The 12,978-nt window shown below is 34.1% G+C and overlaps 1 protein-coding gene across 1 annotated transcript in view; it reads right to left on the reverse strand.

Moving 5' to 3' along the window:
* The window catches only part of LOC116172529 (5'-AMP-activated protein kinase subunit gamma-2), a gene marked incomplete at its 5' end in the record, with an annotated part of 243,750 nt that overhangs the window by 22,225 nt on the left and 208,547 nt on the right, over positions 1-12,978 (reverse strand). The window contains 1 exon segment of the mRNA XM_031489763.1: positions 168-216. Within this exon segment, the coding sequence (XP_031345623.1) occupies positions 168-216 (49 nt within the window).

Below are 12,978 nucleotides of genomic sequence, written 5' to 3' on the forward strand. Positions count from 1 at the left end.
TGCTATGTTCGGGGAAACTTTTATATAGAAAAATGCAATACACCAAGAGAACTAATTCTCGCACCTGTCAGCAACAACCAAAGCGTTTCCATTCTCAAATGCGTTCTCGGTGTAATGTGAGTTGAGAATGGAAATATTAGTAAAGGAGTAATGAAAAAAGAACTTACCTAAATCAGATATATTCACCTTCTCCAGGAAGGGGTCAACAACAGGAAGCTGAAAATAAGCTTTAATTAATCGACCAAGTCTCAAACATTTTTCCAGGCAAACAACTACCAAGCGTTTAAAAAACGTTTTCGGCGTACGACGCACACTTTTACTAAATCGCGTGTAAAAACTAGTAAAGACGCCGCCGCCGGTCGGTGGAGGCGTCGTCGGCGGAGAGGGTGAGGATGAATAGTACCCCGAAGACGATCCATCGAAGGATGGAAACCGGCGAAACATGGTAACGCTACCGCATAAGGTAGACGCGAAATACTAAGACGCAAGAATTACATATTGTTTAGCTCGAAGATTGAATTATTTATAAGGCGATGAGATCACAGCACACACTCTTGTTTAGGAACACAAGCGAAAAACGCAAAAAAAAAAACACTAAATATCATCCGACAGTATCTATTTCGCCAGGTCAAGGTCAAAGATCGCCTCGTTCTTCAATTTGCATTTAAAAAACGTCCAGAAAAGTAAGTCATGTTCCGTTTAACGAGAAAATTAGGTTCTCGACCATTACTTTTGAACAAACGAACTACTTAGCCACTTTACAGCTCTGGTTTGTAGGCAGAGGCGGTGTTTCGTGTAATCGTGCAAAACAAATATGTTTAAGTAATGCTGTTTACATAATCTGCATAAATATCTATCGCGTTATGTAATGCAAATTTACATAAATGAAAAATATTCAAAGGCGTGCGCCATTTGTTTACCTTTGATTTATTTTCGGTTCGCAAGCAAAATCGGCTATACAGGGTGTAGAAACGGTTTACACGCCATAGGGATTTCAATGCTAATTTTTCTATATCGAAATATTTTATCCCCTAATTAATTTATTAGGTTGTAAATAGGTTTCTTGTAGATTAAAAATTTCTGCGTCTGCTCATGTACTCATTTATTATTTTACCCAAAATCGTCCTGAAACCTTCATTTTCATGCCTACTTTCTGTCAGGAAATTTTGATTTCCATGACAGAGGCAGAACAGACTACGTTTCCTGGCGCTTGTCACTTTGGCCCCACCACCGGCCGCACCGTCACTTTACCGGCTGAATCTGCGACATTGCTAAATGTCTATAATGACTACTGTCACCACTGACAGATTGACATTAATCAACAGTTCTATATAAAAATTTATATGTTATATTAAAACACGATTTCCGGTAAAATTTAATACAAATTTCGTCAGTAAAATGACATTACTTAACTCGGAAATTAAAGTACTCGGTCTAAAGGGACCTCGTACTTCAACATTTCCTCGCCAGCAACGTGACATTTTCCTGGCTCTTATGTAAAACTATTTCAATTCGGGAAACCGAAAAAATTTTCAATAACTTCACGGCACGAGTGATTTTTACTAAAATGCTTAATTATAATTTCCTTAATTTATCCGATTTCCCCCAACAAAAAATTACAAATGGGCACATGAATCGACGCAAACATTTTACGATTCACGAAAAAATTATTTACAACTTTGCTCTAAATTAATGAGAGGAAAAATATTTCAATACAAACAAATTACTATTGAAATATACGTATGGTGCGTAAACCAATTCTATACCCTGTATATTGGAGTCAATGAAGCCTAAAAACCAACCTTCTTAATATTATTGCCTACCCAGAATGGTCCTGTATAAAATGACGCTAAAAACTTGTTCCAAAGGGAATCCGTAAACAATGTACGAATAGCAGATATACACCCATGATACTTGTAGTATCAAGATATACACCTAATGATGTTTTTCCAGGTAAATATTATTAAATAATGACGTTTTTGTAAATAATACAAATAAATAATAAACATTAAGAACAAATCATTATTATACAGAGTGGGCCTTTGAAAGCCAATTTAATCGTGATACTAATCTGCTTTGCTTTTTAAATTCTATTGATTCGTTTCGGAGATATTCGCATTTGAAATGGTTTTTTTCTCCTGATTTAAGTCCTTTAGATTACTTCTTCTGGGGATATTTAAAGAATAAAGTTTATGCTACTCCGCCCGGAACATTACAAGGGTTGCGAGCACGCATAACCATAGTGTAAGAATAGAATACACTATGGTATAACCAAAGAGTAGTCCTCTTTGGTATAACTCAACAATTTCGAGCGATTACCCCTGAAATCTTGCAACATGTACGGCAGCGTTTTGAAGCAAATCTTTATTATTGCATGGAAGCAGGCGGAAGGCAATTCGAGCATTTATTGAAATAAATGTTGTCTGTTTAAAGTTATTTGTTATTTTTTGCACAATTTAAACCTTTTTTAATACAAGGTGACTTAGATCGCATTTGTGTTGTTTTTTAGAAGAAACCATTTCAAATGCGAATATCTCAGAAACGAATCAATAGAATTTAAAAAGCAAAGCAGATTAGTAATCACGATTAAATTGGCTTTCAAATAATGTGCCATTTGCCATAGGATTCCATTTAAAATTTTAGGGGTTAAGCTCCCTACGTAGAGGGGTGAAGACTTGGATTCGTGATTTGTATTCTAAAAGTTGTCCCCCTCGAATACAAAATTGACCTGTTCGAGGATTTTTCGAAATTTCTAAATTTAATACCCTAAAAGCTCTCTGTATACTTCTCGTTGGGCCACTCTGTATGTACTGTTGAGTGCTAAATGTTGCTATTATTGTTTAAACAATATAAATGATTATTAACCACGACTGTGGGAGACATTGTTGTGTGAAAATTATTTTTTCCGCATATTCAGTGATTACCTACTGTTTAATCATATAAAAGATTTCCTGAAATTGGGATGTTTCTGATTTTTAATAGTAATAAAAAACACGCATTAAAAAAAACAAATTATCAAAATCCGAGCTGTTGCTCAGAATAGAAAAGTTAAAAACCTTTGTTCCTTTGTTTTTGAGAAGTTTTGAATTGAAAAGTTAAACTATTTAGTTTTTTTTTCTAAATTTTCATTTTTCTCTAGTAAGCATCAGAGTGAAAAATGTTAATTACAGAAAAGATGTATCTTGATGAGATCTACAAAAAAGGCTTGTACACTGTGTGCGTCGGGTTCACAATAAAGAGCATTTTCTAAATATGACCAAAGATAATTGCAATGACTTAGGCAATAACTATTAAACATCAACAATATACCTCAGGTTCGTGCTGGCTAAGAATATGGACATTGATTATCTAGCTGTCTACCGCCAAACATTCGATAAGGACCCATCAACTGCAGGGCAATCATCTATCTATAGTTTTATTATTAGTTTACGACCAAAACCTTATTAGAGAAAATTTCAACTCTCTAATCAGAACTGAAAATTTTTACCAAAAATAGCTCCAACTATTTCTTTGGCACTTGGGATATAAAAGGCCCTTAATTTTTTTATTATAAGATATACCACAGAACTCCCTTACAGAAAATTTTGGCACTATTGGGGGACTATCCGCAAGAAACAATCCTTCGTAGTTTTCTAATTATGTCGCGAGTCAAAACCTTATTAGAGAAACTTCAGAACTACTCGGAACTATAATTAGAACTCAAAAATGGACACAAGTATTCCTCTTTATTATTAGGTTTACCCCATAACTTTATTGCGGACAGTTTCAAAAAAATTTAGTTTCGAATTGACACTTGACATTTCAAAAAGTTTTTTGGCGTATTTTTGAAAATATGGAAAGGCATTGTTGTGCGCATTTTGTTTGTCTGTCTGTCTAGCGAACAATATCATAATTAGATCTTTACTTAAAAGCTATTGATGAATTTTCCTCTGTAAAAGTTTTTTGTATGCTACTCACAGCAAAAAAAATGCAGCAAGAAATAAATGATTATTACTTGCAGTCAATTTTACGTTGCCTTCCATAATTGCAGTAGAGGATTCCTCATAACAATGGCTACTGTACGACAAAAAAATTTGCTTTCGATTACAAATCCTGATTTTGTATACATTTTTAGATTTGACTACAGCCCGCGGGATAGCCCTTTTTAAATTCTGATTGTTTACAATTTTAATGAATTTAATAATTTCACTAGTGTGCGTTGAACAAAACGTTATTCTTTTGTTGGTTATGTGAAAACAATTTATTGTATCAAAAATCGTTAAAAAAATTTAAGTAAATCTGCAAGATGCTTAAACATTATTTATAGTGGGGTGCGTCTCCCGGGGCGCCTACAGAACTAAGAGAAAAATCGTTTTTTCTACAATCGATATCCAAATTCATCTTTTTCGAGGACTGTCACTTTAAGCGACTAAATAAAAAACACTCGCTCTCTCAGTTATTAACTATAAATCAAATATGCATTGGTCAGAATATCCAATAACAACGAGACATCTAGGTGTATGATCCAAGATGTCACATCTTTAATTTGAGTAGATGTAAATTTTTGGAAATATGTGAATTGCTTGATTATAGAAAAAATCTTGTGTGTAATTCGAGTGCAAATTGATTGTCGATTTCAACTGTCTCTTTCAATCGACAATATATCATTTTGGGCTCTTAATACACAAATAGCTATTTTATGGAAGGCAATTTTGGTGCGGTATTATTAAATGAACTTTTTACTGCATTTTCAAAAAATAAAAAGTGCACTTTTGCGTTCCGGAACTACACCACTTACAGACTTTGTATTGGTGTCACCTGAACCTGAATGCGATAGGTGGGCTACAGGTAGTTTTACCATGTATTGACAGACGAAAAAAAATCGATGGGTCGCGATAAAAATATAGTATTCCGTTTAATCATTGAGTAATTAAATATCAACGGTTTAATGTAAAAATGTATCAATTTCCCAGAACTACTACCATATTCAAAATATTTTCGGCCCACTCCGCACTTTTATAGATATTCTAAAATCTAAAAGTATCTGAATCTGAATTTTAAATATAAAAGATATAGACAAATTTTCAAAACCATCTCTCGGTGGGGCAACGTTTCTAACCTTCAATCCGGCCGCTCCCACACTTACAAATTTTAAAAAACAAATTAATTACTGGAAGATGAATTTATTTATTTTAAAATAAACATTATTGATCTGTAGCCGTATACTTACTCAGTTTCTTTTGTACTGATATCAATAATCAATAGGGTACGTTAATTATACAGGATTCCTTATTTCCACTGCGATTTTGAAGATCTAAGATAGCCCATAGATTGAAATCTGACCAAAGTTTTTAACCATGGATAAAGAAGGTCTTACCATCACTATCTGTTTCATCACGTCACAAATTCAAAAAACTGCAGCCGTTGCGTAAGAGAAACAACTTCCTTGACTTTAGCTTCATATAATTAACTCAGTGTGCATAAACCAAAAGGGGTTAGAAGTTCAATAGCCAATCACAGATGTAATTCACCGTAACCTCGGACCACACTGAAGTAAACAAGATTATCAGTGAAATTGCGGTGTGACTATGGCGCTGACGTAGTGAGACGAAATTACCATAATTGTGACGAAACAAAATGCGGTAATAACAAACGCAATTTAAATTAGAAAAATAAACCTATTAAAACAATATCACAAATGACCACATTTACATTTCAGTTAATTAGCGTTAAAAGAAACCCATGAGTGAATTGTTTATAATTAATGCTCGTAACTACACAAAACAAGCTACAAAATTTTGCGGTTGATAATAAGAGCATTATGTCGTATTTACACATTACCTAACACAAATTGAGTATCTACATGATTAGATTAAAAATTTATATCAGCACATTACAGCCATTGTTCTAATTAAGCAGGTAGTAAAACAACCTCTAAAGATTCTTCGCTCAATGATTGTTTCTTTATTTTTGAAACAGTATCTGATGCGGTTTTTTCATTCCCGTATTTTCTTTTTCTCTTTCGCTTGTCTTTATCGTTTGAGATACCGTAACAGTTTCTTGGTTCGTTTCAGGAAAGTAAAACATATTATTTATAGTATATTAGTTCTTTTACCATTAAGTTGATTGGGGGTTATGTCGAATGTAAAAACCTGCTCCACTCCGCGACACATACATAATACCACTGTGTAATATTCTACAACAAAATTGGTTGTTGAATAACAAAAACCAGTTTCCGCTTCCTCCGGATAATAATCTCGATTATGTCGGTCTGTCTGTCTGTACTCTCATTTCCGGCTAAACCGCTGAACTGATTGAAACCAAATCAAATTCGGTATACATATTCTTTAGAACGCGCATGCGGAGGTGGGCCGATTTTCCGAGTATATTTACCTCTGGCACCTTTATTTTGAGTTCGGAAAATGGACGAGACTTTTGTGTACAGCTCATCAAGGCACATCTTTTTTTATATTTAATTTTTCCCTATGAGGCTTACTTTCTGAGAAAAGTGCAAATTTAGAAAAATTGTAAAATGAATAGTTCAACTATTCAATTTAAAGTTTCTTGAAATAAGAAACTCACAAAGAAATTGTTATGGACTTTTTTGTAGAGCTTCGTATGCCACATTAGCCAGTGTACGTGACAAAAAAAAACAATTTTTTTAAGCCGTTATGGCCCTTTCAAACTTTTAACACTCTCAAAAACCCTGAATATGGTAACGGATCGAAACCAAAATAGGTGGTTTGCAATACCCCATGCAATCCTATAAACATTCCCACTTTCATCAAAATTTTTGAGTTATCGTGTTCACAAGAAACGAACCACGTGCATACAGTTTAAAAGGGCCATAAGTTTTTGAGAAATTCTAAATTGAAAAATTAAACTATTTATTGTATATATTTTTTAATTTGCACTTTTCTCGAAATATAAGCACCATAGCGAAAAATGTTAAATACCTGGTTAAATGCAAAAAAAGATGTGCCTTGATAAGCTATACAAATAAGTCTCGTCCATTTTTTTGCGTCGGATTCGAAATAAAAGTGCCGTGTAGTAGAGGGGGAACCAATGTAACACGAAGAGTCCAGCTACGTCCACAGTAATAACAACAAATGAGTATGAAGCCCCTTACGTGAGTGGGCGAAATGTTGACGTTCGTTCAACATTGACAAGGTCCTATCCGGGGAGTCATTGGCATCTTATTCTGAACCACTTCACCTGGGTGTTTGGGTAATGGGCACGCCCTTTTCGACTTTTTATTAAAAATTCAAAATTCATACCTGAGCATGGGAGTCGAGATGGGAGTAGAAAATAAAAATCATGAATCAAGAAAGTTAAAAATTGTGAGTGATAAATACTAATTAACTGTTATATAATCACCTGTATATGATTTCCAAAATCTACTCTTACATTTTAAGCTTCATATTATTATATACAGGAAATTTTTCTTAAATGTATGTTACTGTAAAAGTGCTTAATTACTTAATTAATTACTTTCACCGTAACATATACATTTGGGCTATGTACCTATTGTATGTAAAAAATAAAACGCATGTACTTAGTACTTAGATGATAATAGGCAGCCAACTCTACACAAATTTGTTTTAAATAATAATCAACGTGTGCTATGGAAACAGTAACAGTCTATATTTTTATTATTAGCATCAATTTGATTTTTTAGCACAAATATGTATAGCAAAGACGATAAGATTGATATATTAACATGGTATCAGATCAGCCGGTGTGAAGAGCTTAAAAACTGTATAAAAATCTCCAGTTTGTCGCGTGTAATTTGGTTGCCTACAGCCATCTATTCCATGCACGATTCCATGCGTTTGGTCCATTTTTTTTAAAGTATGCATAGCCCACATGTATACAGGGTCATTCCTGACGAGCGTCCTTTGAAAATGAAAATAAACTGATAAGTTCTTTAAGGGTTTTGGCACATGATGAATTGAACTAAAATATTTTCAAGATGGCCCTACCTCCGGAAATACCGGAAGTAGCCATCAACTTTGTTATTTTAAATAGGGACCCCCTATTTTTTTCTACATTTTCGGATTCTACGTCGAATTTGGGGTACAGGGGTCATTTTAAAAATTTATTATTCGAAAACGGTGAGAGATATTGCAAAACAGTTTTCAATGCTTTATTAAGAAAAGATCGAATTTTCTTATGGTATACGAAATCGTCTAAAAAAGTGAGACTACGTCACTTTTTCAAAGCTCTCAACTTTTACATTTTTAAATTTCGTTTAACTCCATTTTTTTTTAAATGGCACCCCCCATTTTGTTCTTCACCGTTGTTTTCCTTTTTCCCAGACATTTAATTTGATACAAAATGTGAAAAGCTGCTTCAAACGGTTTCCGAGATATTCCATGTTTTAGTTACTTCTTGTAGCAAATTGATAAAAAAATTAATTCCCTTGATGTTATTCTTTTGTTTTTATTATGATAATGTTTAAACGTCAAATTTGCAGGAATAACGGTATGTTTCAAACAAAAATACAAAAAAGGAAGCCTGTGGTAGACTCTGAAGCACCAAGAACAGCTGTACTGGCGTATTTTGCTACAAATCCAACTGCATCGCTTAATGATATCCGAAGAGAAATTGACATATCAGACACGAGTGCACAAAGAATTCTCAAAAAGTATAAATGGCACCCATATTTGTTTAAAAAAGTACATTGCCTTTACGGTGGTCTACCAAAGGCTTCCTTTTTTGCTTGAAACATACCGTTATTCCTACAATTTTGTAGTAATTTGCGAATGGTCGTGCCTTGTCAGGGTATCTTTCGGAAAAAAGACGGCAAATTCTGGTCGCTATTCGATTACATTCACCGTGTATTAATATTAAATTCAAAAAATCTTCATTAGTGTAACCCAAACGAGCCATTATTGACGAGAAGTATAAGTACAAGCAGCGAAAATTTGACTTTTAAACATTATCAAAATAAAAACAAAAGAATAACATCAAGCGACTTAATTTTTTTATCAATTTGCCACAAGAAGTAACTAAAACATGGAATATCTCGGAAACCGTTTGAAGCAGCTTTTGACATTTTGTATCAAATTAAAGGTCTGGGAAAAAGGAAAACAAGGGTGAAGAACAAAATGGGGGGTGCCATTTGAAAAAATGGAGTTACGGATATTTAAAAATTTAAAAGTTGAGAGCTTTGAAAAAGTGACGTAGTCTCACTTTTTTAGACTGTTACGCATACCATAAGAAAATTCGATCTTTCCTTAATAAAGCATTGAAAACTGTTTTGCAATATCTCTCACCGTTTTCGAATAATAAATTTTTAAAATGACCCCTGCAAATTCAATTTTTGACATAAAAACTTGAATATCCCCTAAGCCCTTGGAGCAAAGGGTCAACTATAGGGTATCGTTGTACTCCAAGTTCGACGTAGAATCCGAAAATGTAGAAAAAATAGGGGGTCTCTATTTAAAATAACAAAGTTGATGGCTACTTCCGGTATTTCCGAAAGTGGCGTAATCTTGAAAATATTTTAGTTCAATTCATCATGTGCCAAGACCCTTAAAGAACTTATCAGTTTATTTTCATTTTCAAAGGTTTTCCATATCTTTCTAACTTACGCTCGTCAAGAATGACCCTGTACATTTAAGATAGATTCCCTGTATAAAATATTATGATGAGGCACGGTCCTTTTGTCTTTTGATAAACATCTACGAACAGTTTGGCCGCATTGAGAATGTCAACATAATGATAAAAAGCAAGACTCTCCGGGGATAAAAAGTTTTGGAAACATTTTTCCTTTTTCACGATGCCTTGTCAAATCTACGGTTTTGTATTCCCATTTCGCAGCACGGCTTCCTTCTTAGCGTAAGGTTACAATAGCGCTAATCCATGCGATCGAATTTCAAAGGAGGGAGACTGATTGAAAACGCCAACGCGTGCTAATAACATACTATTCATAAAATCAGCACGGAGTAATTTTAGTATTCAAATTCGTTATCTATCAATATTCCACTCCTTCGGATGTCTGTATGTCATGTCTTTTTAGGAGACGATTCTATTGAAACTTGATGAGGAACACCCGATACCCTGTTTTTATAATAAAAGAGCGTAAACAACTTGTTAATAGAGTACGAGATCAAAAGACTTGTTTCGTATTACGAATTATTTACCAAAATAAATATGCTTGAGTTCGCCGTCTAATGGTGGGTTTATACGATCATTATCATTAGTTCACTATCATTAGGAAATAGCCAATAGAAACAAAGGTATGATTTCGTTGGTTAGCGACGCATAATAATCCTTTGTTTCTATCGGCTATTTCTTAATGATCTAATGATAGTGAACTAATTGCTAATCATTGTATAAACCGACTATAAATGTCATGTCTAAATTTCATCAAATGTCGATGTTTTATAGATCATTTTAAACAACGCAAGAATAAAATCTTTTTCCATCTGCATGTATGTACGTACGTACGTTGGCAAGCTAACGGCTCAACGTGCTTTGTTCAAATTTTGGATATTTATATTAGGCATATACGGAAACGTAAAATACACGGCCAGATTAAAAAAAATTTAGAGCGCCGCAACGTCATCGATGTTTGTTCAAATAACTCAAATAACTTCAAATTATTCTAAAAACTATTTTTTTGTATACAGGGTGATTCAAATTCGTGGCTCACCATTGGGATATTCGTAACGGTTAGAGATACAGTAAGTTAAACGGAGGCAAAGTTGAAAGTTGCCCCTTTTTATGAGTAAATAACGCATTTGAAATTTTCTGAAAAATCATTGAAAATAACTTTTCCCTAGTTTTAAAAGGGCGTAAATGCACGGCTCCCTAGCATCTTTTATGGCCACTTTTTTTTTGGAGAATCTGAATCTGTTATCAGAATTTCCATTACAGGCTACTCGCTAAATGTATAAATTACAAGCTGCATATTTCTTATGGCCGCCATATTTGGATTTTAACGGAATTTTTTATCGATCGCCATTTTGTTATTTAAAAAATAAAAAATAATTGCAAATACTAATGTTTTAGAGAGCTGAAAAATAGTGTAGATTATTTTTTCAACAGTCCTTGAAATACGATTTTTCGGGGCACCAAATCAAAAATTGGAACTAAGAAAATTCGATTTATCTGTTATGCGCGATAATGTGTTCTTTTGTTACACATGGCATTGTCTCCGTTGTTTAACCCCACGTATGCTTTTAGAGTTATGAAGGAAACCGTGGTTTACTTAAGAGTTGTTTATGTGAAAGGAATATTATATTTTGCAATAAATACTTTTAAAGCAAAAAGGATGATGTCAGTTGTGAATAATTAGAGCTTTAAATTGTGTTCCTTTTGCTTATTGTTTTATAATCTGTTTGGTGAATGCTTTACTTCAGAGAACAGCACCTGACAAAGTTTTGGAAAGCACTTTTTTATCGTGGTTTTAAAGTTTGGCACTTGGTAGGGTTTGGAAGCGAGTTTAATATTTCTACCCTAATTAAATGCGAGAAAGTGAATGCCAGATTTATAATATAGCCCCCAGACAGAGAGTTGTCTATAAACAACGAGCGGGGGCGGCCATTTTTCACCCCGATAAATTAGAGTGTAACACCTACGCACGTAAAAACAAATCGATAATCAGACAAACTTAATGAGGTGTGTAATTGATTAGCTGATGTGTGCTAATCCATTATGCATTTCTACAGTGCATTTAAATACAAAGCAAACAGCGTCTACGTAAATATAATTAATAAAACAACCTTGACATAGTGGATCGTGTATGGTCCACAGGTCCACCAGTGTTGCTAAGATTATGCCGTCGACGCCGTCGCTATCAAGTTACTTAGTCTCCAAACGCCCACGGGATGGATTGAGATTTTGGGGTGAGATAACTAATAAAGCCCACCTCTGCAGACAACGCAGACTGTGCATTACAAGTATTATGAAATGGTATACCTACTCAGGGGTATCCCACGCGCAACAAGGCAGTCGGCGTTTTTATTTAAAAAATCTAACGTTAGATTTTAAACATATTTTACGAAAATTACACAAGTAAGACCGAGATGGAAATTTATAGATCGTTGATGTTTTACTTTTGTCAAATTTCGTTGTTCTCAATGTAAGACCGCCCGATATTTAAATTGAGAAAGGAAGATTTAAATAAGAACAGGTAAGAAACTCCATGTTCCTGGATACCTTGTACGATGCTCTGTTATCGATAATTGTTCGCTTCTTCCGACATTTAACCGTACCTTAACCCACTCTTATTTCAGTTTCGTACATCATTAAACATTCCATGTAGATTGTATGGTATTGCTTTCAACCCTGTTACCCTCTATTTCACTATCCTCTACATATGAAGGTGGAAACCACCTGTGCAGAGGACTTGAAAACCTCCCATCTATCCATTTTGATTATTCACCCTTCTGTATCCAAACCCGGAAACACTCGCCATCTGCATTCCTGGGAAAGCCCCCATTGCCCGCACTTTGCACGTCTAGAGAGACCAAAGTGAAAAATAAACTAATATACTGCTGTGTAAACAATGTCAGTTGGGACGTAGTAGTTGAGACATTTGGAATGAATTGAGATGTCCAATTCGTTTTAATTTTCTTAAAAAAATTTTTTTTGTAATTAATGTCGCGGATCTACGTTTTAACACAACATAATTTTGCGAATCGAGCGTGTAGTCAAAGTCGTATTTGTTTATTTTCTTTATAAATCATAAAGTACTTGTTTAATTAATTTACGAATAAGCACAAAGTTGGTTTTTTTTTGTATTTGAATTTGTCTCCCAGTGTAATTTTTCCTTCTGGAATTGTTTTTAATTGCGTAATTCTTTTTGAAATGTTATAGCTATTGAAAATTATTTATTTAGGTCAAATGCAAAACGTGAAATTACGTGTTAAAATGTAGAGCACATCTGGTTATTTGCAATAAGAAATTTTTATCGACCGAATTTTAATTAACTCACTTGTTCTTATCGCTGTTAGAACAGATGCAAGTGTCTCACGATGTGCGCGTTGT

The sequence above is a fragment of the Photinus pyralis genome, unplaced genomic scaffold (assembly GCF_008802855.1).
Source record: "Photinus pyralis isolate 1611_PpyrPB1 unplaced genomic scaffold, Ppyr1.3 Ppyr1.4_LG5, whole genome shotgun sequence".
Taxonomy (NCBI): domain Eukaryota; kingdom Metazoa; phylum Arthropoda; class Insecta; order Coleoptera; family Lampyridae; genus Photinus; species Photinus pyralis.